Here is a 25,324-nt window from a genome sequence, read left to right on the forward strand (position 1 = left end):
TAGTGCTTTTCCATCTTTGTAAACAGCCCATTTTCCTTCCTTTCGAGCATCCTTCATTTTAGTCAATTCAGTGGCCTTAAGTTTGAGCTGAGTTGGGGTGAGCTCCTCCGCTATCCATATTTTAGTACCTTTCAACTTATTGGTTTGCTGAGAATCTTGCTTCTTTTCATCTTGTTCTGAAAGCATACTTCGGCTTGTGTCCCCTCCTGTAGGACAGCTACTACATCTTCAGCATCCCACTCTTTTTGTGGGGTTCTTTCTATAATATTTTCCAGCATTTCCTTTTGACTTCCTTCAAACCAGCCCTCTGGTAGCCCCCCTATGCGTATGAGTCGTGCATTAGCCACCCTCCTTTCTTGTTCTTGTACTGCTTCATATACATCCAATGTGTTGGCTTTAGTATCCAATGTTGCTTCAATTTCCTGTTTCACTGATTTGAGCTGAGTTGTAACCAAGTATTGGACTCACCATCTGTGGTGTGGGTGCTGCTGTATTGTGTATCTGCAATACTTTGTGAATGATTTCCTGTTTTCCTTGTCCTTCCCATGCATTTGTTTTCGTCTCTAGAGCTGCAAGTCTGAGCTTGAGCTCACGGATTTCCTGCTGTAGGTAATAAATATGCTCTTGTGGGTCTATTATGTTGAGAGAGAGAGAGAGAGAGAGTGAGAGAGAGAGACTCTTATGAAATGATCTATAATCATGATTTGGAGGGAGACAAAGCTAGTGGGGATGCTGAGTAAATAGTCCGAGCTGTTATGAGATGAACTTTTGCTCTGTTATTTTCTTGCATAGAAGTAGGTAGAGAGAGAGTGCTGATTTGCGGTTGTTTTTTGAACTAGAGGGAGTACTTTCCTTTTCTGGATGACTACACATGTTCTCGGAATCGGACGACTTTTTATTTTACGTTGGGACTGCTGCTTTTCATGGAGGACAGTCCTGTAAAGTTCAAGGCCTCCATGGAGCCTATACAACAGGTGCTTGAGTTGATTACTTATTCAGACGGAAGGTTTACATTTTCCTTTTTTAAATCTCCAGAACTACAATTGCAGAATGTTCTCTGATTGGTATGTCTCGTGATTGGGTAAAGTGTTCTCTCAAACCATTGAGTATTTGAAGCACTTTGCAAAATGTGATCTTGGACAACCTTACTGTTAAAAGCTTCATGAAGCATCATTCTGCTTGGTCTCTTTATATTCATCCTTGGGGAAAAAAATATTGGATTGTATAATGTATATGCTTTCTCTTATGATAGTCACATCCTTTTTAACAAAATTAGACATATAGGCTCAAGATGCAAGCTGATGCTGAAAGCATTGAATTAGCTTTAAAGGGAAGCAAATTAGATTCATAGAAGCTTTTAAGGGAACCATATTACATTCAAGCTGATGCTAAAAGCGTTGTCAATGTAGCCTAACATACTTATTCTCTTTTTCTCCTATGCCTGCATACATGTCGGTCTACATACATGTCCATAGAGACTCATGCTCAGTCTTATATTAGCACACCTATCCCCCTTCTATATCGCAGAAACATCGCCAGGTTTCGTACCAGATCTCATACATTTGCCAGTGAGCAGGGAGCTTGGATACACCAGCCTAGACATGCTAGAGTCTGTACCCTTTGTGACATGCAGACAGTTGAGACGGAGGCACATGTAGCTCTACAGTGCCCCCGATATGCACATATCAGGGAGGACTACCAGCAGATACTGGGGGACTCCGCTCAGTTGACATCAGTTCTCTTCACTGCCTCTCCAGCAACATTGGGATCTTTTGTCACTCGTCTTTTTACCTGTCGTCAGGAACTCCTAAACTCCTGACCCCTCTCCTCGAGGAGACTCTTTTTACATCATTTTTGGCCCCCCGAGGACGCTAATAAATTCTACTACTACTACTACTACTTCTTCTTCTTCTTCTTCTTCTCTCTCTCTCTCTCTCTCTCTCTCTTCACACTCCCACACTCTTCACCATATCATGCCTAAAGGGGGCCAAAATTAAGATAAGCGAGCCAAGGATCATTAAGGTCTTTGAGGAGAGCTCTTGACTCATGTTCGGGAATCACGTGCTCCGATGCTAGCCAAGCTCTTTAATGAGTTTTTTTGTGAAGGATTTTTCGTCAATAACATTGATTTACAAAGCACGATACCCTATGAATGCAGGTATCTATCGCACCATCTATTAGAGTCTTGCTTATGTGAAAGCACAATTTCTAGTTAAATTATTCAATAAACTGAGAATTTCAAATAGCCTTTACTTAGAATTATGACAGAGTAGATTGGGGTTTTTTGGAGGGCACCCTTCTACGTTTTGGCTTTACTGATGCTTGGATCAGAGGTACAGATCAGCCCATAGCCAGATACTTATTGGTGGGGTAAGGGGTGAGAGATTTCAGATTTCCAGATCAGTCCGTCAGGGATGTCCCCTTGCTCCTTTCCTTTTTTTGTTCGTGGCCGAAGCTATGAGTATCTATGTTAGATCTCAAGCTGACATCATAGGGTTGAGACTTCCCATCAGAAGGGAAGATGAGTTACTTGACAGTGTGTTGGCAGATGACACATCAGTTTACTTGGATGCCACTCCACAGACGCTCACTTCTTTCAAGACAGCATTGGATTTATTTTGCTTGGCAGCGGGGGCGCAGATAAATTGACATAAATCCAATGGCTTTTGGATCAGTGATGAGGACACTCCAGTTTGGGGGCTTGACATAGGATTCACTTGGGTTTAGAGGGGTGTGCTTGTCAGGTATTTGGGCTGCCAGGTCGGCTTGGATATTTCTTCCACGCAGCACTTTGCTCTCGTGTTGGAGAGCATCAGTAGGAAGCTCCTTTTTTGGAGCTCAGCTAAGCTGGATCTTGCCTCTAGAGTTGTGGTGGTCAACCAGGTCCTCTTGGCCACGGCCTGGTTTGTTTATTCCTGCTAGTGCTATTCTAGGGACTGCATCACTCAGCTCAGGAGACCGATCAGAAATTTTCTTTGGAGTGGACTTGATGACATAGCAGATACCTTAGCCAGGGTGGCTTGGGAGACCCTCATCCTCCCTACACAGGAAGGGGGTCTCAATATTATTGATCCAGACTTAAAGTGCAGAGCTTTACTATGGTGGTGCGAGAACTTATGCCAGGACAGGAATCGTGGAAGGCCTTTCTTATTAGCAACATATAGAGATGCACACCTTATTCAGGAGCAGACTGGATGAGCAGTATTAGGTGGATCTTCACCACAGTACACCTCAGATCACCTTCGTCCCCTCTCATGGTTGCCATTCTGAAAGCATGGGTCAGTTTCAAGAGCACTCTTCGGAGGATTCCTCCTTCTTCTCGTGAAGAGATTGATAGGCAACCCATCATGTGGAATGAGAGTATTTAGATGATCATGGCAGATCACTTGGTGCCTCACTCTACATGCAGTGGTCCAGGTGGGAGAAGGGACCTGCATGATCTTTGGGGTCTTGGAAAGCTTTCCGCAGGCTTCCAGAGGAGACCAAGTCTCAGTTGACAGGACATCTCAGAGGGAGTGCAGGGATGATCTTGCAGATGGAGGCAGCCCTTCCTGAGGAGTGGGTAGACACAGATGATATGCCACTCACTTGCTCCACTTGGGCAGGTACTTTTACAAGAGGCGGTGTTCTGCTTCAGGTTTTGGCCTTTCGAGATGCACAGGAGGATGCTTTAGTTTTTAATGTGCAAGATGGTGGCAAATTGCTCTGATCCACAGAGGACATCTTGCTTGAGTCTGCTTTTCAGCCTATCAGGGTTGTAGGTCTTTTGGTGCAGGGATCAGATTCAGAGTGGTTCCTCGACCGAGACCCCCGGCTACTCTCCACCGGGTCTTGGAGGCTTTGGCTCTACGGGGGAGTTTCCATTAGGTATTTGCAGTGGGACCCTGGAGAGTGGGAGTGGATTGACGCAAGGCATCGAGAGAAGAGCATCCCCTTCTTTCGTTACACGGTCAGTAATGCTAGGAGATTTCAGCTCAGTAGTAGAGGTTGGAGACCTTCCAGAGTTCCTCATTGGGAGACATTTGATATCACTGCGGATCTGGAGAGGTGCTTCTGGAGGAGACTCTGGAAATCCCACAGGAATAGAGAGATCACTCTCTTCTTTATAAGGGCAATATTGGGACGTGTATATGAGAAGCAAAGACATAACAACTCATGCAAATTTTACACCCAGTCCTTGTACGTGTGATCTTCACAACAACACGAGAGTCGTGTTCGTTGGATGTGGTACCACACCTTCCTTTTATAGATGTACATGCCTCTGTGGATACTTCTTGGGAGATTTTAGCGAGCATAGCATCCTGGCATATCAGGAGAGCCAGATGCACAGAGGCTATGGAGGGTACTCAGGTTCATCTTTCGTACACTTTGGCTAGTATCTGGACAGACACCGTACATACTTTGATGGCCGTATGAATGAGTATACAGGGAGACTTCTGTGCGGCCTCAACTAGGAGGGCTTCTTTCTTCGAGGAATGGAAGGATTCTCCTTTCTTCTCTGAGACTCCTACAGGGTTGAGGTGGCACTTTCAGCCTCAGCCTTGGTTGTTTTCCACCTCACTTTGAGGGGGTTTTATTTATCCTCATGATTTTATGATGTTGTATTTTCGCTCAGAGCTTGCTTTAGCGAGTTTCTTTCTTACTTAATAGAAGTTTCTTTTTTGCAAAAGAAAAAAAGAAAAAGAAAAAGAAATTGACAATTACACACACATCATTCGAGCTCCACACAAAGGATAGGGTTGAGTAGAGAGAGAGAGAGAAAAGACTCGGCACACGATGGGGTGTAAATGAGGTACATCCCCTACCTGGGCTGATCCCAGGTTTATTTCTTTATTCCAATGATGCCCTAATTATAATAGCAATGCATATCCTCGGACAAAACCCAAGGAAACCTAGAAGTCGTAGAACATGAATATATAGTTTGATGTATACAATGATTCCCCCGATGAAAGAAAATTGGGGATAAAAACTAGAGTAGAAAAAATATTTAGAAAATATTACAGAGTAACCATTAATAGCATTAGCCCTTGTCCTAGTGACGCCTGACTTGCAGAAGTCATTTGTAGTTTAAGTTGAAGCTGGTGGTGGTTACTTTCTATTAGTTGAAGCTGGTGGTGGCACAAATCACTAGAGGACATGCTTCGCTAGTGAGGTTCGAGTAATCCCATTTTCGATTGGTAAATATGAACCCCCCCGGCATCCCCCCCCCCCCCTCCCCAAAAAAAAAAGCACACCTCTCTCTCTCTCTCTCTCTCACGCACACGCACACGCACACGCAGGTACCAAGACCCTGATGTGCACTGTTTGGAATTGCAGTGAAACCTTGTGGTCAGAGGCAAGAAACTTCTTGGTTTGTTCGTCAGTCGTGATATTGTCTTCTACACGCAGACTCATCATAGTCTAGAGCACTCACTACCACTAGTCTGTGGATATACATGGGAGTTGGCCTATTTGAATTAGACTAGATAGATCACTTAGAGTATGGGGATGAAGTGGGGTCTATCGATGCTCTCTCACTAGGATGATCTCAATGGGGCGACATGATATCTACAATGGTCTTGAGAGATGGCCATCTTTAGGCGGCATCACTTGTTTCTTGCATGGAGGAGATTCGAGTGTACTTGAGTACCTCATGGGAGACCTTGCCTTTGTTTCTCAGATAAAAAATGGAGCTGTACATGCCTACTTCTTCTTTAGCTTCTTCACCTCACCTCACACCGTACACTGAGCAAATTTTCTCACATACAGATCACCTGACAGGAGATCAAATTCAACCACAAGCTAGCTCCTACCTATGCCACTCGTATCTCTCATTTGCTTGCTGATATTAATGACGATCCCTCTTGTAGAAGATTGAGCCGCTTTGGTCACTCGCTTCCTTCATGATCTCGCTCTTCAATCTTTTCCCTTCACCATCAACTTCACTCGCCCTCCACCAATTGGACCGGTCCTCTACAATAGCTAGTGTGACGATGAGTGTAAGGCATTGCGCCGTGAACTCGAATTTAAGACAAAGCATCATGTTCCGGCTTAAGGTAGGGGATCCCATGAGCCTAAACACTCGATGAGTGGATAACAGGCAAAGTTTGGAAGACGATTGGATGGACAGAGGAGATCTTGAGCACGATTGGGGTCAAACAAGGCTTCCTTTTATTACAGACCTTAGTTGGGTTGTACATTGATGAGCTTGAGTCATTTATCATGACAGTAGCTAGGGTATACTTCCTTATCTAGACCTGTGTTCCCCAATTCTCGTATATGCAAATCATGTGGCGTTACTTTCCTTCTTTGTTAATGGTCTATATCAATTTTTGAATGCACTTTAGACTTTCTGCGAGACACATGATGTGAAGGCCAACCTTGGGAAACCAACGTTATGATCTTCAACATGTCCTGGGCAACATCCCACCAAGAGCAATTTATTTTCGATAGGGCACTAGTGGATGTTGTTGTGTCTTACACATATTTGGAAGCTCTCTTTTCAGGCTTGCTCTTCACTATGAGACTTGCTTTGCAGGTCATGAAAGTGGATCAGCCTAGATTGTGGCCCAAAATGTGTCCCTTCTGAAAGGGAAAATGGTATCATCCATGGATCTCATAGACTGGGCAAGTAAGACATCGCAGTATACTTATCTTTTTGTTCTTCTTGTCTGAGACATTAGTCGTGGGAGTGGATGCTAGCTTTAGTGGCTGCACCCCTTAGCTTTTATTGTATTTGGTTTTCTTCAGTCTTATAGACCTTCACTCAGCCCGCTCGCCACTCAGCCCGTACTGTAAACCTCTCCACCCCGCCTTTCTCCCCTGCCTCTCAGCCTGCCATTGTGCCAGCCTCTCAGCCCGCCATTGCGCCCTCTGCTACTGTCACGGATGCCCACCTGGTTGCACCTCCATCTCTTGGTCTCCCTGCTGTGGACAGTTTCCAGCCTGCCATTGTGCCCTCCTTGCTGCTGTCGCGGATGCCATGTGTTCCGCCTCCAGCCTACTCCCTTTGCTTTCACCGAGACAGCCTCAGGCCCCGACTGACCATGCCTGCGGATTTTCTGTGGGCACAGCTCTTAGCCCACACATACTGCTAGGTGCAGCCTAAGCTTTGCCCCCACTGTTGGGAGCTGTACGAACGGTGCCAGGTTCTTGTTCCTTTGCCTTGCCGCCTCCAACACCCACCAGCCTGCAAAGACCTACAAGAAGCTTCCAAGAAGGTGTCAAAACACTCCAAGAAGTTGTTTGCAACAGCAAATTACAGTGAGTTTTCACCATGTTTTATCGAGGATACCTGCAGGTATGACGGGGTGTTACTGTGCATAGGGGCCCCCTTCAGTCCACCAGGTTATTAGGTTGTTTCACACTCGGACAATGGAAGGCAGGAATGGATGTACCCCCTCCCCCCCTCCATAAATCTCAGCAAGAAAATATTATCTGCCAAGCCAAAAAAAGGGGAGCAAAAAAGAAAAGGGAAATGGCGAAAGGAGATAAATGGGACAAGGAGAAAGAGAAACTCAAGGAGGAGGAGAAGCAACAAAAACAACTCGCGATCAAGGATGTGAACAATTGCAGTGGCTTAACACGTACATAGAAGGAAGCCAAATACCTCTACCCAACAGCTTCAAATTCCACATATGTCTACACATCATCATCATCATCCTCAGCGCCACCTTCATCATCACTGACATCCTCTACACTACCCTTGGATTGGACAACACCACTATCCTTGGACGTGACAGTACCGGGGGCAGCGCTAGGTCATGCAGCCTTATCATCATCATTGTCTAGCCGGGGGCAGCTCCCCTTAGCCCGACTGGCTCTGCGCCATCACAGTTTGTCTCTTTTCTCTCACCATTACCCCTCAGCCAGCCACTTTCCCCTACTCAGTCGGTCTAACCATGCCCGCCCCGACATCATTCTCTGCCCCCGATCCAGCCCCCATTCACACTATACCCACACCCGCTTCATGGTCACACGGTCATCGAACTCTTGGGACCATGTTCTGTTGGAGATGCACCGCCTTCGCACACGAGAGGTAGAGCAGGACCGTTTCATCAATAGCCTTAGCCAGGATTCATCACAGTTACGCAAAGAGGTGGCAGCTGCAATGAGTGGCAGCCCTAGAATAGTTAGGAAACTTAAACCCACAATTTTATTCTAGTGTAAAACATTGAGAAATCTTCCTGTCCTTCAATAGAAATTGTCCCAACAGCCTCAATCAAGGACCACCAATGAATTCATCAACAAGAAAGATGCCAGATGGTGTCAAAATTCAACATTATCAATCCAACAGTTACCAAAATGTAATCTGACATAAAATCGTCAATTAAAGGACTAGAAATTTGTGGTTTGGGGTGAAAAACGTCAACCTGAAGGAAGAATTTGCCTAATTACAATACAAAATGATGCCTGGAAGTGAGCAGAACACAGAAACAGGGTCTTAGATCAGATCACACTTGATTTGGGGCTGTTTCTAACAAATCACAATTTGACCAGGTGTTGTTCTTGTGAACTTTGTGGCTGAAGGAAGTGCTAGATGCCTTGCAAGTTGATGAATTCTCACTTTTCCTCTTCTAGGTGAAAGAGGGTGTAAAAGATCAAAAATTGGAAAAGAAACTTGGAAAGAGTAGAATTTGTAGAATCTGCAACCAAATAAGCTCCTAGATCAAATCATGATTTGTTTTGAGCAAGATTTCAGCTTGCAGGCAATGTCCAGGATTTTTGCTCCCAATTCATGGTGAATCCTGGAGCCAAACTAGCAGCAAAAGGCTGGAATTTCAATTGTCATCTTGTCTAGAGGTGTCTGGGGTAGGAAATTGGGGCCTGGAGATCAGCAGGAGGCTAGAGTTCAATGTGAGTTTGCTGTTTTAGGTTGCAGCAGCCTAAGAAGGGAGCAGACAAGGTCTCAATAGTAAGCATGTCCAGAATGAGGCAGGAAAAGCAACTGGTGCTTCATAAAAAGCTGTAAAAAGTAGTTGAAAAATGAAATTAGACTTTCAAGTTAATTAAATTATAAATATTTCATTCAGCCAAATATTCCTAATTTGAATAGTGAGAAATAGATTTAATAATGTAATTACATAGATTTTTAATTCTTCTTTTAAGATTTTGCCCAATGACCTCTCTACCATGCACATAATTAAATAATTAGGTCTAGAACAGCCTAGGCTTACTAAGGCCATAACTTGAGCTAGACTTATCAGAATCTACCCAAAATGAAACCAACAATTATGCCTCGTAGTGCATTATCTGATGTTGCAGGTGAGTGATCAGGATATAGATAATTACATTCAGAGATTCGGAGATTACATCCTACTCACAGGTTTAACCTATGTAATCTCATTTTGTCCTCGTAGGACTCAGCATATGCATCAAGGCTCACCCCCAAGGCCAGTATGAAAGCGGCTAGGATTTGAAGGGTATAAAATCCGCTTTGTGTTGGGTACGGAAACGCGGTGAATATGCAGAGCATTCCAATCTCGTGAGGCATGCTGGCAGGCGGAGGGCGATCCGATAAGTAATCATCAAGTCTTAAGGACTTGGGCAACCCTTTGGGTTGTGAAATAACTCGATGTAGTTGAGTCCACCCCATGCACGAGCTTCCATCATCCTATCACCATAATGTGATTGTTGGAAGTGTCAGCTGTGGCTGGTCCTTCTGCAGAAAGGTGATGGTAAGTCTCATGGTACCATGGATTTGGTGATCACTGAACTTATCATATATTCCCCACATTTGGAAAGCAGGTGTTTGAAAATCTTTGCAAACATTTGTTATATTTTCTCAATGTTTGGAAATATTTCTTTAGAAAATCATGTTTTTTGTGCATGCATGTTCTGCACATTTTCAAAAATGTTATGTAGATCTGTTGTAAATAACATTTGGCCAGCATAGGCTACAGCATAAGAGCAAAGAAGATGTGCAAGGATAGGTAGAAACCTCAACAACAATAAAACATGAGTGCAAAGAGGTACCATGGCTGTTGTAGGGAGCACTCAGCAGGCATGGCATTGGATTTTGGGAGAAGAGTTAAGACTGCGGTGCAATTGCTGCTGCCGTGTGGATAACAGGAAGAGGATACCAGTGGGCTGGTGGACCTTAGACAGACAGTCGAGGTTTACGGAAGGCGTCTTCTCCAATGTCGAAAATGGCATTGGTGCCCCAAAATTACATTTTGCCCTCGCTTGATGAGACCTGCCAAAAAAAGTTTGGTGTTTGGAAATGTTCAAACCTTTGGTCAAATGTTCGGCATTTTATCAAATGCGTTTGATTGGAACAGTGGAACTGATGAAGACCAATATTGGCATTCAATTTGTCGAAGATGTCAGGCCCGAAGTGTAAGTGTTGTAAGAAAGAACTCACACAAAACACTCTCATGTAAAATCAGTATGTATGTGCACAATAAATAAATAAATATCAGCTGAAAAATAGGAAATATGCAGTAATGTCCATGGAAAAATATATAGCACGTTGCAGAATGCATGTATGCACGCACACATTTGTGTATATATGTATCTATGGTATACATTTCATACAAACATGGAGATATGTGTGTTGTGGGTTCAGGGCGCTGGGGGGGGGATTTATTTGGTCTGTCAAGTTTGAGAGATTGGGATTTTGATACTCTTATTCTTATCAACCCTATGGATATAATGATTTTGTGGAGTTTAGTGTTCAGACTATGGTGCCTATGAAATGCTCTTGTTTTTAATGGTGCTGGCTTTATGCAGTCAAAGTTAGAATTTTCAAACTGGTTAAAAAGGTTACTTAAATGTCACTCAAGTTTGCATTGAATATACTGTGCAGGTGCTGTTGACCCTGGAAGCAAGTCCCGAGACTACTTTCAGATCAGACGCTGTGAAATACACATTGATAGGGCTGATGCGTGATTTAAGGGGCATTGCTATGGCAACAAATAGGTGTGTTTTGAATGAATTTCCCCATCTTGATTAAATGTTTAGGTTCTGGTTTGGTAGGTCTCAGGTATTTACTGAATCAGGAGAATTACAAGTTCTAATACTAGCAGACAGTGTTAAGTCTTTGTAATGCCGGAATCGGCAATATGATTTACTGTTTTTTGCTCACAGTCGGAGGACACACAGCTTGCTTTTTGACTGGCTGTATCCTGCCCACATGCCTTTGCTTCTAAGAGCTATTGGACACTGGACTGACACTCCAGAGGTGAGAGATGGTTTTCAGAAAAGAGAAGCCCTTTAGTGTTGGTGTGGCGAACTTGTCTGTTTATGACCTCTGACTGGAATTCAGCTGCTTCTCTAGTTTCTTGCTTACTATTTAGAGCCTATTATCCAGTACAGTCCTTGTGCTTGTTGTATGAAGTGACTATAGGTGGAATCTAGTGAGTATTACCATAGTTGTAATTTTTTACTAATGCACACTTATGTTCCTTTAACATCATCTCTCACACAGATTGAGAGAGGACCACGTCAAAAGTGAAATTTGATTGAAACATGGCATGGTTACATTTAAAGATGGCCCAATGATGGCCCAATGTGTGTGACGTATGATTCTTAGTCTGGTAGGTGATGGTGTTGCATGGTTGAGTACGTACGGGCAGGTGACCTAATTTAGTTTGTATCCATATAAGGAGGTTTTTACAATTCGTGCAACAGGGCTGGATTTAATGGTTGTTACATTTAAGCATCTGTGCTCTAACAAGTGGCTCCAGTATGGGAGAAGCAAGGCCTTGTATGTTATACTGGATTGTGCAATAGGGCATTCAGTGCCCTCTTTCATTCCATCATTACATCTAGGATATAGCCTTTGCCATGTGCCTGGGTAATTCCAGGCAGAAGCACCTCTCTGGAACTGACCCAGTGCATGTGGTTATAGGATGTCTCAGAGTATGAAAGGCTTCTAAGGTGCTGAAACAGATTTCTTTACCTTGTGAGTATCTTGTTGGTGATAATGGTCAAAGTTGCTGATGCTGTAAAGGAGCTAGTTGTTGGTGTTGATGGTTTATAAACTTGGCGTTTAGTATCTGAATTTTGAAAGAAATCCAATTCAAACTGTCAGGGGTACAAAATTCAGGGGTGCAGAATATATTTTCTTATTTTGGATGTGGTGCATAGGACACTGGTCGAGTGGATGTCCTAGTCGTTTAGGTTTGAAGTAACTCCCTCTCATTAGTAATTTTTTTTCTTTGGATAAGTTAAACCTTTGAGGGCTGGTTCGATACACCAGCGCATCTGACTTCCTAGAGCTCTTCCCTTTCTTGATACGTGGAAGCTGGAAGATTAAGGATCAAAGTTTGCCAAACAAATTAGTTGTCTGAGTCCATTGCTTGATAGCGGGCATCAGGTGAAGAGTCAAACTGAAACAGTGAGTGAGAGATTCCTCAATTGGGTACCTCTAAAAGTTGGAGTAAGCGCTTGCATTTTTAACCAGCTAATTAAACACTTTGCATGATGTGAATTCGATTAATATTGAGCTGTGGGTATGTCTCCACGGATCTCATAGTAGACTGGGCAACGGAAGACCAAGTGCTCCTTTGATTCCACTTCATGTCGGTCACATAGTGTGCAGATGCAACTCTCTTTTGGGATCCCATCTGCTCGCTCACTCTCGATACGGAGTCGGTGCGATGACAGGCGGAACTGTCCAATGGCAATCTTGAGTGAGTGTGGTAGGTAGATCTGAGTGCACCCTTGTGGGATAAACCCTCAGAAATGTGCAGGCCATGGTCTCGATAGAAACTACGCTTCACAAGAAGCTCTGTCTGTGCCAACCAAGTCCTGAATGTGTGTAGCTGTAAGAGATCCTCCAAACTCGTTGCCCAGAAACGGGACAAACGGGGCATCAATGCTGCACAGAAAGGGAGGCAGTCTGTCTATATGGAAACCCAATCTCTCAAACCATCTGCATGTGTATGCATCTGCTCGGATCACCTTGAGCTGCCTAATCCATAGAAGATACTAATGCCAACCAAGGTAGCCTACATCGCCCTGTAGTACATGAGCTGTATGCTCGCACGCGGTATAGATAAGTGATCTTCTCGAATGGCGCATCTAACTGCAGTGGGGAAGCCCTGATCTCAGCCTGAATGATCTGGTGAGGGACAGATGGCTTGCTGCGGATCATCTATGACAACAAGAGAACCTCTAATCTCTCCACTCGAGTTCCACTGGTGTCAGATAGATCTGGCCCCCAACAAGTGCTGCCGTACATGCTTGCTGGTCGGACCAAGGAGTCAAAAAGATCTGGGTCCATGGGTTCTGAAAGTGTGAATGGAAGCACTATCTCTCCAGTCGTGTAAGGGAGGCGTATCCCCTACTCAGACGAGCCTGTATCGCCGGCCTCATCGTGAAGATGAGTCGAGAGAATAGAACCCCCAGGTAAGTGTATGATGAGACAATCTCAACTGGTGCCCCGTCAAATGTGAACTGCTCTTTGTGTGCAGCTGCCCTGGAGGTGTTGAAGATTATAACCTTGGTTTAACCAAGGTTGACCTTCAAATCATGGGACTCACAAAAAGCTAGTAGTGCATCTAGATGTCTCTGGAGCCCCTCAGCAGAAGAGGATAAGAGTACCACATCATCAGCGTATAATAGATCTGGAGCATGTAGCCGGTGAGAGAGCAACCAGCTCCTCCTAGGGTCCTCATAAAAGACTCTAGCTTGTCTCCAAACAAGGTCTGTGAGAGTGGACAACCTTGTTTGATCCTAATGGTGCTCATGATCTCATCTGTCCATCCCCCACCCGTATGAACTCTGTAGGAAACCCTCTCGTAAAGTGTCATAACAGCCCACACACTGTCCTGGCCATAGCCTAGCTCCTGTAATCGCCTGATGAGACATGCTCATGGTACTATGTCGAAGGCTTTGCGAAAATCCACAAAGCAGCAATAGACCCTCTGTCTTTGTGCTCTGGCTTCCTCTATGACACTCCTGAGTGTAAGTATGTGGTCCATGGTCACGTCGGAAGCCTGCCCCTCTGGTCTGAGTCCCTGCATCTTTGAATATCGACTGACCTCCATATCAAGTACTGAGGCGTATATCTTGGACATGACATGCCCAATCATAATGGTCATGTAGTTACGTGGACTAGGATCCCCTGCTTTGTGGATAGGTGTGATGGTGTTGAGGCCCGAGGGTCCATGTGCATGGGAAACGGAGGCAAACTGCTTCATTGAATAGCTTTCCTAGGATAGGGGCTAGGATATCAATCGCATATGTATTAAACTCAGGGCATAAACCCTCACGATCCTTCACTCGGCCGTTGTGAAGCTTCATGATCCTTCACTCGGTGCATAAACCCTCACGATCCTTCACTTGGCCGTTGTGAAGCTTCATGACCGTGTCTTTGACGCCCCCCTAGTGAATAGATTACAAGAACTTCGTCCTGGTGTGTGAGAGAGATTAGGAGTGGGCTGGTTGGGGATATCATATAATGTGCGGGCGTAGTTGTGCCAGACCTGAGTATCTGCAAGTGGTGAGGGGGACTGTCGTTCAAGTTACCGTCGCCAAAAGTCTTTGGAGTTATTGCTGAACAAGATGTCCAGTAATTCCTCCTCGTTTTGGTGAACAAAGTTGCGTTTCTTTTGGCGGACTAGACGACGATACTCGCGTAATGTGTCCGGTTCACTCCGTAGGCCATGTTTGGACTCGAATAGGAGCTGTCAGCGAAGAGCCTTACACTCGTCATCGTACCAGCTATCACATGGCACGGACCCTAGAGGCGGTGGACAGTTAGAGCGTGTGGTGTATGAGAAGGCGTGAAGGGCCTCCTCGTTCAGTGATCGACTAATCAAAGCAGCTTGGTTCTCTAGGAGCGGTATGTGGTCAATATAGGTGAATAGAGTGTAGAGTCGTGTAGAATATCTTGGTGAGAGGCTGCGATGGTTTGCTATTTTGAAAAAAAACAATTTTCAAATGTTTAAAAATACATTTTTAAACATCAAAATCTAAAATTGCTATAACATAATATGTTCGAGGTCTCCACTCAATAGGGTTTGTATTTAGAAGATATTTTGACGTTCTTTTTTCAATGAGTCTTGTGAGTCTCTCTTGCGTGACCATAAACCTTATGAGTCTATCTTGTTTGTGATATGACGAGGAAGAGGGAGGTCCAAGACTATTCTAGGTAGTCGATTAATTTGTTTCATGTTGAGAAAACTTAGGAAAACATGCAATAGTAGCTACTTTGAATCTCATAGTATTCGGGCTTGTCATTAGGGTATATGTTCCTTTGTCTCCACCTTTTGAAATGTACATTCTGTGCAAAGCTTGAACTCTTTCAAGTGGCTAGAATCTTGTGATGTGCTCCCTTCTCGGTTGGATGTGAGAAGGCGCAGAATGGTCCCATGGCAACATGAATTGCATGTGAGAATAAGTGCCTTGATGCCTCAATGAAACCATCTTCTTTTAAGTGGAGGAAATGATCCCTTTAGAATGTCAGTGAAGTGGTCATATATCACAAGTCATTTGTGATTTCTAGTGGATTTCTTAGTGAACTAGGTGCAACGTGGGCATATCCATTGAGTTTTTACATGAAGAAAGTTGGTTTGTGGACATGCCATGTGAGGGAAACGATTTGATCACACGTGGACACCAATTGTGCTCATCCTCCAACTACATGAATTAGAAACTTGCCTTTTAGGGAAGCCTATAGTTGCTTGTCTATGATTGGCCTTACTGACCATCGTGGTCAACGTACGTGATGATTTGAAAGGAGATGTATGTCTTGCTAAGCAATATGCTATGTGGATGCCTTAGGTGCTTGAAACAAAATGTGCCAGCATTGTGACCTATGACCCTGTTTCATAGGTCAACTGTCCACAATGCTCACTTATACATTTTTGCAAGGACATACCGATAAATCAAATAAGGGAATTTTGTTTGAATGTGATCAAATCAGGCTTGGAAACTCTCTCTCTCTCTCTAACTTGGCAAGGGCGGGTTGTGCTCTGATCGCTTATTCCTGATGATCTTGGACCCCATCACAACCTGTAGTCTCTCAAATCTCCCCCACTTTGCTGTCGGTAGTCACATCCCCAAAAGGGTGTTGCGTACATGGTTGTCGGTCTCACTAGTGTATCAAAAAGCTACCCCTTCGTCCGGGGATCCCTGGAAGGACTATCTCTCCAACCTAGCTAATGTTCCCTGTCCTCGTGTGAAGTTGTGCCCTAGCTGCATGTGTCATCGTAAAGATAGACCCTATGAAAATTGCTCCGAGATATGTATAAGTATGTACTATCTCCATTTGCTCCCCGCGATACGTGAAGCTGCTGATGAGAACTATGTCATCTGCATAGAGTAGGATTTGTATCGTCAAATCTACAAGTAGGGATCCGTCTACTCCCAAGCGGTCAATGAATGTTGTGATCTTGTCAATGTAGAGACCAAAGAGGGTTGGAGAGAGTGGGCATCCTTGCTTCACCCCGATCGTGCTCTCAACCCAATCTGATAGACCTCTAGGTGCACGTACCCTCCCTCTGACAGACTCATATAGGCTTATAACACCCCAGATCATGTCCTCTGGTATCTGCATCTCCTAAAGTCTCTGTATCAATTGATCTCGTGGGACTGTGTCAAAAGCCTTTTGGAAGTCAACGAAGCAGGCATAGACTTTCTGGGATCTGGACCTCGCCTCCTCAAGGACTGCCCGTAAGGTAAAAATGTGATCCAGGGTGAAGTGTTGTCGCTGGAAACCTACCTGTCCCAGTGCTCGTTGCCCATGTGCTTGAGTATAGGGATCCATATATCTTGGCTAGTGTATGTCCTACCATGAGCATGCGGTAGCTCCTTGTATCCATTGGATCTCCTGCTTTGTGTATCGGAAAATGGTAGTGGTGCTCCAGGTAGGAGGGAAGCCACGACATACCACATGGTTAAACATTTGTGCTATAATCGGAGCCAAGGTCTCATGGCCATGTGCAAAGTATTCCGTTCTCAATCAGTCATGGTCCATGGCTTTCCGGTTGTGGAGCTGATGTAACGAGAGGACGTGGTGGGCATGGGTAATGAAGACAAGTCTAGCGGTGTCTGCATCGGGACATCATAGAGCGAAGTCGCATGTGTGCCAAACTCATGGATCAGTGATAGGGATGGGTGACTCACCCTCACAAAGGAGCCCCCACGCAAAGGTGGGATCTCCCCCTCGAAAAGACCCGATCACCACATCCACCGATGTGAGAGAGAAACTCGTTTCTTCCGACGAGTCACTCGACGTAGCATCTGCTGTGCCTCAGTCCTCGTAAGACGCCCTAGGGCCTGCTCCCGTATGACATAGGATCTAATCTCTCGGCACTCATCATCAAACCATGGGTTCTGGGGCATCTTCCTTGCAAAGGAGCGTGAGGTGGATCGGGATGTGGGGAAGGATCTAACTGCAGCATCTTGGACCACTGATACTAGAGTGTCTGAGGCATGGGCAAGATCTGCATGGTCCCCAAGAGAGTCTGGCAGTTGACGGGCTAGGTGACTCGCGTATATTGTGTCAAGGGCATGGTCATATATATATATATAAAATACATGGACCCGACTGGAGGCTGGTGGGCTCTGCCCAATGACAGCATGGGGGTCGAAACGTTGAAAGTTATATATATATATATATATATATATATATATATATATAGTGTACATGGACCCGACTGGAGGCTGGTGGGCTCTGCCCAATGACAGCATGGGGGTCGAAATGTTGAAAGTTAGATAGGAATGGTCAGCACCTAGTGGGGGGGTGGGCACAGTGAGATCGTGTATATGTGAGTCCACTGTACTCGATCCCCCCTCTATGTGGGAAACAGGTGAGTGCCGTGACAACGGCCATCTGAGAAGACCGTCGAATATAATCAGATTGTGAGCTGCACCCATATCTAGTAGATGTGGACCATATGCAGTAACATTCGGTGCATCATCTGATCGTCTCATAATCCCAAGCTCTGCCGGATCTATCTCCGGCACTCTGAGATGATCAGCCTCAAAGTCAAGTAAACACACCTGTCTATCCCCCGTATGCGCATTGAAGTCACTCAAAAGTAGAATTTCCCTCTGTGTGGAGAACTCCAGAATATCATCAAATATCGTCTCGTATGGGCTATGGCCCTCTGTGGCGAGCTCATGTGCGTACGATGATGTATTTGGAGGGAAGTAGCACACTGCAAAGAAAATTGGGCGTGCACCAGGTGGCTGAATCTGTACGCACATGTGTCGTACATGTTCCTCTTTCCTTATTACAGATATGTAGGGCCTCAATTGTGATCTGAAGAGGACTGCCACCCCTCGTGATCCTCGAATGCCGCTGTCTCTCCTTGTCTCTTTTCTATGGGCTGATTCCCACATGTACCCTGTCACAATAGGCAGTCCCCTCTCTGGGCTTCATGGTTCTGTGTCTAAAAGATCACATCTTTGTGAGTGTATGTTTTAGAGAAACTCCCGGGATCAGACGAGAGGGTTCCATTGCAATTCCACACAGCCATTTGTATTCTACTTTGTGCACTTGTCTCAAGGCCCCGACACCATGATGTGCTGTCTATTTCACCTTCCTCCTCCTCTTCTCTTTCTACTCTAACTGCTCTATCACGAATGATAACTTTATTATCTCTATATGCAGCCCATTTCCCTTCCTGTCCTGCTGCCATTACATTCAGCATTCCCTCTCTCGATGTTCCTGCTGCAAGAGAGTGAGATCATCATCCAGGAAGGTTCTGGTGCCCTTCAACGTTGCTCTCGTACTCATTAAAGTAGATCTGTCCTCTTTAGTCCGGAATCTCACCATTAATGGTCTTGCCAGTGCATGCACTTTACCCACCCTCCATGCTGCTTCACAAGTGAGGTTAGCTCCCATTTTGTTGAACAAAAGTTTGTTGTCTGCCATGGGAGTATCTCCTACCGGTAAGCCTCTGACAGCAAACGGAGAGCTAGCTGGACGATCAGCGAACGGAGAGCCAAACGGACGAGCAGCGACGTGACCAGCGACTAGCGTCGACGACGAGGACGACGGGCAAGCAACGATGAACCAATGATGGACCTAAGTGATGACCAACGACGGACGGACGGACGGCGGATGACGAACGATGGACGACGAGTAGAGACGGACCAACAAGCAGACGGACCAACAACGGATGACGAGGAGAGAAAAGAAAGAAAGAAAGAAATATTAATGTCTACGGGAGGCCTCGCGGGCCTTTGGGACAAAGTGCAAAAAACACCAAAAAGGGAAAAGAAACTCATACAAGCCACAAAGGGATGGAGCAAAGGGCGCGCTAGGGCCCTTGCTGAGTACTGTACTATGTTGAAAGAAAAGAGCTCAATAGCTCAAGCAAAATCGAAAACAAAACTGTCGTATCATATCATGTCATGTCATGTCATATCATGCGCTTTCTGAAGTGGGAAGGAGAAAGCTAGAATTGGAGCTGGAACTCAGAATCCGAAACTCGGCACTGTGGTGGCTCGTCTATGAGCAGCGAAGCTATCTCGGATTTGCATCTGTCTGGCTGTCTCACGTTGTGAAGAGGGTGTGGCCTCCTTAATCTCTGAACCCACTGAGCTATGTTCAGAGTGAACCCCTGTCTTGGGCGATCTCCTCTGAGGAAAGCTATGATAGGTCGGACCTTGGTGTGCTCTAGTCGCTCTCCGTGTCACGGGTAACCTCTGCAATCCTCTCTCAGCAATCCATACCGCTTGCATATCAGCTAGCTCCTCTTCCTCCACCCCATTGTGTTCTGGAGCTGACTCAAAAGCATAGAAATTTGTGACATGCCGCTATGTCTGGCCAGCCTTTGTATCCTGTGGTCTGGTCCCCTCATGCTGCTCCCTGATGTGTCGTAGCAAGGTCTCCCTATGGCGGTGCATTTCAAGTAGATAAAGCCCAATGTAAACTTGGTCATGGAAGTGGATCAATCATGATAGCGGGCCGGAACCCACTCCTGTGTCCTTATAAAGATAGTGGTATCACCCCCGGATCTCATAGTAGGCTAGCCGGGCATTGAGAAAATGCTCCTCTATCTCAATCTCTCCTAGTGTGCATACCATGCAGATCTGTTGCTCTCTGGGTATACGTGCTGCTCTCCCTGTCCCAATCTTCAGTAGATGAGATGAAACTCGCATCTGCCCAATGGCGATCCTCAGTGCGTGTGAGACTCCCTGCCCTCGAGATACTGGGGTTTGATGATGAAGCCCTCCTCCGAGACTCTCAGGAAATGGTCATGGTAGAACTGGGTCTTGGTGGAGAGCTCCTGATCTTTCTCCCAAGCCCGAGATGCATGTAGTTGGAGGAGGTCTAATCGTATGATACGGTTAATCTCATCTCGTGGAATCGACTCAGGGGGTGCATCCATATTGCATTGAAAGGGAGAGAGCCTATCCATCTGAACCTCGTGTTTGGTAAACCATGTGGATATACGTGCATACCATGTCTGCCCTGCTCTCAGCTAGTCGTCTGGACGACTCCAGAGCCAACTTCAATAGTCTCCACTGGGGTAAGTCCTAGACTCTGTGAATGAAAGTCATTGTTTGGAAGATGGCATCAGATGTGGTGGTGTCATGGCGAACTCTACGTGTACTATCTCATGCAGGACTGAGGGCTTGCTTCGAATCATCCTAGATCCCATAGTAACTTGTAGTCTGTCAAATCTCCTCCACTCTGCGATCGGTAGATTACATCCCCAGAAGGGTGCTGCATACATGGCAGTTGGTTGCACTAGCGTATCGAAGAGCCAACACTTCGTCGGTGGATCGTGAAAGTGTGCTTGGAAGCACAGTCAATCCAATCGGGCTAGAGCACCTCGTCCTTGTGTGAGCCGTGCATGGGTTGCATGTGTCATACTGAAAAGGGGTCGTGAGAAGACTGCTCTTAAATAGGTGTTAGACTGCACTATCTCCACTGGCTCGTCTCGATAAGTGAAGCTGAGTCGACGGATCATTGTATGTGGGGTGTTGAAGACCATAACCTTGGTCTTCCCAAGGTTGACTGTCAGGTCTCTTTCTCTGTAGAACACCTCTACGGCGTGTCACCACAACGTAAATATCCTAAGTCAAAGTACAGTTGACCATTTCTTTGATCATAATTAAAGAGTTTTATATGTGTTAATTATGGTCAAACAGTTCTTTTAATGGTCAAAGAATTGACTATGGTCAAAGATACTTGACTCTGGTCAAGTAAACCTGAACTCGGTTGGGGAGACTTGGTTTATTACCAAGAGGGTTAACTACGGTTAACCAGAGAACTACAGAGCTGACTATGGTCAGAGAGTGTTGACTTTTTTGAAGGGTGAATGATAAATTTGCAACTTTGAAAGCCATCAAAAGAGCGCTTTGCCTTTTCTCCAGCCTGCAACAAGTTTATGTGCTCCAGTGAGGACGAGCGTTTGGGAGACGTCGCCGGACGGGGAAGGCTGACGGACCTTCACTCAGAGACGTAGAAGGCGCCGGCGCGATGCGCGACATTGACCACCAGCCAAGGTCTGGAAACCTTAGGCTGATGTGGTTTTTGTGACGTGGCAGATACGTGGATGCTGACTCAGCAGATGATGTGGCGGCGCATGCTTGTGTGACACGTGATATGGCACTGACACGTGGCAGACAGGTCAGCTGCTGATGTGGCAGCCAGCTGGACTGTTGATGTGGCAAACCAATGGCTCAGTTAGCCTTGGTTAGTTCACCTTGGTTAGAAGTTCAGTTGGTCTAACCAAACCAGATTGGTTAGACAAACCAGGATTGGCCAACTAACCTTGGTTGTAGTTAACCAGACCATAATTGGTTAACTAGACTACAGTGGGTTGAGTTCAGTTGGGAGCCAACTAAACCAGACCAGAACTAGTCTGGTTAGTGTAACCAGCTTGTTACCCATCCTGTTACTGTCCCCCCCCCCAAAAAAAAAAAAAGACAGTTGCAGAGACTGCTTCTGCTAGCAGTTTTCAACCATCTGAGAGAGTATTTACTGTCAGAAAAAGCAAAAAACAGAGAAAATTCAGAGATTTGCAGAAAAAGAGTATGCATGCCTTTGAGCAGTGAAAAGAGGGCAAAAAAGATACTTTTTGAAGTCATTTGCAGTAGCCAGAAAAGGGGCATACAGCTTTGAGTTTATGCCTTGAGTTGACAGCCCAGTATTGGCATAGATTGTGAATGCAAGACACCTCTTGTTGAGGTAATTTTTCTCTTTGAAAAGCAAAGGCAGTGTGCATCAGTTGCATACACAGTGTGTGAGAAACTTGCAGGTTTCAGACAAGTTGAAGGAAAATGGCTCAATCACCTATCCAGAGGGATTCACAAGATAGGGATGCACTTCCGAGACAGAGAAGTGTGCAGAAAAATCAGCAAGAATTTGAGCAGATGGTACGCACACGTATACAAGAGATGAAAAATCTCAGAAAGGATCCAAGAGCTCAGCATTTGTTTCAAGCAGAAACTATGCCTAACGCAGCTTATGATGTGCCAATGCCAGAGGCACACTCTCGTGTACAGCCAGAGAGAGAGAGATCTCATAGGGGACGGTCTCATAGCAGGAAGAGATCAAGGCATCAACACCGATCTCCCAGTCCTTCACCGTCTACCTCGAGCTCGACTTCTGTCTCTTCTTCTTTATTAGATAAACCATCCAGGAATAGAAGGAAACACAAGAAGTCTAGGAAGAGAAAGTCTTCCAGAGAGACCAAGGAATTCAAAGAGGGAGATAAATCTGTCAAGTTTATGACCTACAATGGACAATATGGTCATACAGACAAAGCATTGCAGTGCATCAGGCAGTTTGATGCTGCATTTGGTACTGAAAAGTTTTCAGGATCCTCCAAGTTAAGAATGGTCAGTTTGCACTTGACAGCGACAGCTAGTGCATGGTGGAGTGCACAGACCATAGATGGGTCAGCCCCAAAGAAGTGGAAGGACTTCAAGAAAGCCTTCTACTAGCAGTTTATGCCTAAATAGTTTAGAGATCATGTTCTTCAAGATTGGAACAGTTTGCATATGGATGCAGGAGATACAGTGGATATGTACAACCAAAAGTTTTGGGATGCTTATTTGTAGGTTGCACCTTTCAAAAAGATCTCCAAAGGAACCCAAATGAGAAAGTACAGAGCAGGTCTCAGTCCAAGAATCCAGACAGTAGTAAATGCCTTGGGGGCAAGGAACATTCAAGACCTTATGCATTCAGCTTCAGTAGCTAGTCTTGTGCTGTTACAAGATCCATCCACAGTACTATCCTTGCATGCAGGACGTGCTGAAAGAAAGAAATCAGAAAAGAAAGAGTACCCCAAGGTTGAAAAGAAAGGGTTTCAGCCTCAGAAGCCGAGGGGTACTCAGTTTTCAAAGTCATGTAAAGGCAAATCCCCATTTACTCCTGAACAGATAGCTGAATTCTGCAGAGATGGGAAATGCTTTAAGTGTGGGAAAGAGGGACATATAGCTGCCCGGTGCCTTGAGAAGCCTTCGGGTTCTAAGGAGCAGAAAAAGCCACAAGTACCTTCGAGGCCAATGGTGGGAGCAGTCCCAGATGTTTTGGGGAGTACCTCAGACTCAAAAGAAAAAGAGCTTTTGCTATCATGGGGAAAGATAGGAGATCATCAAGCATTAATCCTATTTGATCCAGGGTCTACAGACAATTTCATATTTGAGATTTAGCCCTGAGATTAGGGATGAAAACTGAAGAGCTAGGCAGAGCTCTTGATGCTGATCAAATGTTTCAAGGGAATCCAGTGCAAGTTACTCCTTTGATTGGAAAGCTTCGTGTCCATGTGCAGAACTATGTAGATTAGGAGGACTTTTTAATCTCTCCTCTCAAGCAGCATGATGTTGTACTTGGTACACCGTGGTTCCATCGAAAGGAAGTGACGATAGAATACCTTGAGAGGGTGCTGAGTTTTATCCATAGGGGGAAAACCAGCGTTTAGTTGCCAGGAATAAAGGGGAGACTATCCCCATTGTATCTGATGTTACATGTGGTAAAGCAATAAAGTCTGCAATTTCCGCATACATGGTTTTTGTAAAAGAAAAAGAAAATGATATGCATGCTGAAATGAATGATGCAGACAAAGATAAATTTCAATTTCTTGTAAACTTTAAAGATTGCTTTTCCGATGCTTTGCCAGAGGAGTTACCCCCAGAGAGACCAGAAGATCATCAGATAGAGTTAATGCCTGGTAGTGAGCCACCAAACAGACCACCTTATAGAGTCAGTGCGACTCAGAGAGAGGAGATTATGGCTCAGGTACAGGACTTGCTGTTCAAAGGGTTGATTCAGCCCAGCTCGTCTCCTTTTTGTTCACCAGTACTTCTAGTACAGAAGAAAGATGATTCTTTTCGAATGTGCATTGATTATTGTGCATTGAATAAGATGACCATCAAAAATAGATTTCCGATACCACGCATAGATGATGTGCTTGACCAGCTCAAAGGAGCAACAGTTTTCAGCAGGATAGACTTGAAGAGTGGCTATCATCAAGTCAGGATACAACCACAAGATGTGCATAAGACAGCTTTTTGCACTACATTCGGGTTGTATGAATACTTAGTGATGCCTTTTGGGTTGACAAATGCTCCAGCCACATTCAATAGAATGATGGATCGCATCTTCCGAAAAGTACATGCATTTCACGGGTACTTTCTTTGATGATATCCTAGTCTTTTCAAAGACAGAAGAAGAGCACAGGGAACATCTTGCTTTGGTATTTCAAGAACTTCGAAATCATCAACTTTTTGCCAATAGCAAGAAAAGTGAATTCTTCTTGGAGAAGATCCATTATCTGGGGCATATAATATCCAAGAATGGGATACAGATGGATCCTGCAAAGATCCGAGCCATCCAAGAATGGCCTGAGTTGAAAAGTGTGCATGAAGTCCGTAGTTTTTTGGGACTTTGCTCCTATTATAGGAGATTTATGAGGCATTTTGCTGATATCGCAGCTCCATTACATGACCTTACTAAGAAAAATGCAGTCTTCACATGGGGAATATCACAGAAGAAAGCATTCAATATACTCAAGGAGAAGTTGACTACAGGTAGTAGCCTACGAGAGCCGAAGATTGCATGATGCTGAAAGATATCTGGGAATCTATGAGAAAGAGTTATTGGCTGTAATTCATGCCATCCATACATGGAAGCACTATCTTTTGGGTGCAGATTTTACTGTTAAAACAGATCACCAAAGTCTGAGATACTTTTTGACTCAGACCAAGCAGATGCCTTCTCCTGAAAACTCCAGGTCAATAATGTGACTATTGCTTATTATTAGGACCTAGAAGGCATGAGGGAGCAATATGCTTGTGATGCAGGTTTTGATGAGATTTTACAGCAAATGCAAGAGGGGCAATCCACCAGTCACTATTCCGTGAAAGATGGGTATCTAATGAAAGATGATTGCCTATGCATCACCCAGGAAATGAGGAAAAAGATTTT

At 44.9% G+C, this 25,324-nt stretch overlaps 1 protein-coding gene across 2 annotated transcripts in view; it reads left to right on the forward strand.

The window, feature by feature from the left end:
- Positions 1 to 25,324, forward strand: part of LOC147880933 (ARM repeat superfamily protein) — a 154,113-nt gene that overhangs the window by 75,623 nt on the left and 53,166 nt on the right. For both annotated transcript variants that reach the window (XM_087402210.1, XM_087402209.1), the window contains 3 exons: positions 840 to 974; positions 10,787 to 10,899; positions 11,068 to 11,161. In XM_087402210.1, coding sequence (XP_087258336.1) covers positions 840 to 974; positions 10,787 to 10,899; positions 11,068 to 11,161 — 342 coding nt within the window. The remainder of the gene's footprint in view (positions 1 to 839; positions 975 to 10,786; positions 10,900 to 11,067; positions 11,162 to 25,324) is intronic.

Source organism: Dipteris shenzhenensis, chromosome 31, assembly GCF_047967505.1.
Source record: "Dipteris shenzhenensis isolate YYH24624 ecotype China chromosome 31, Dip_SZ_1.0, whole genome shotgun sequence".
Taxonomy (NCBI): Eukaryota; Viridiplantae; Streptophyta; class Polypodiopsida; order Gleicheniales; family Dipteridaceae; genus Dipteris; species Dipteris shenzhenensis.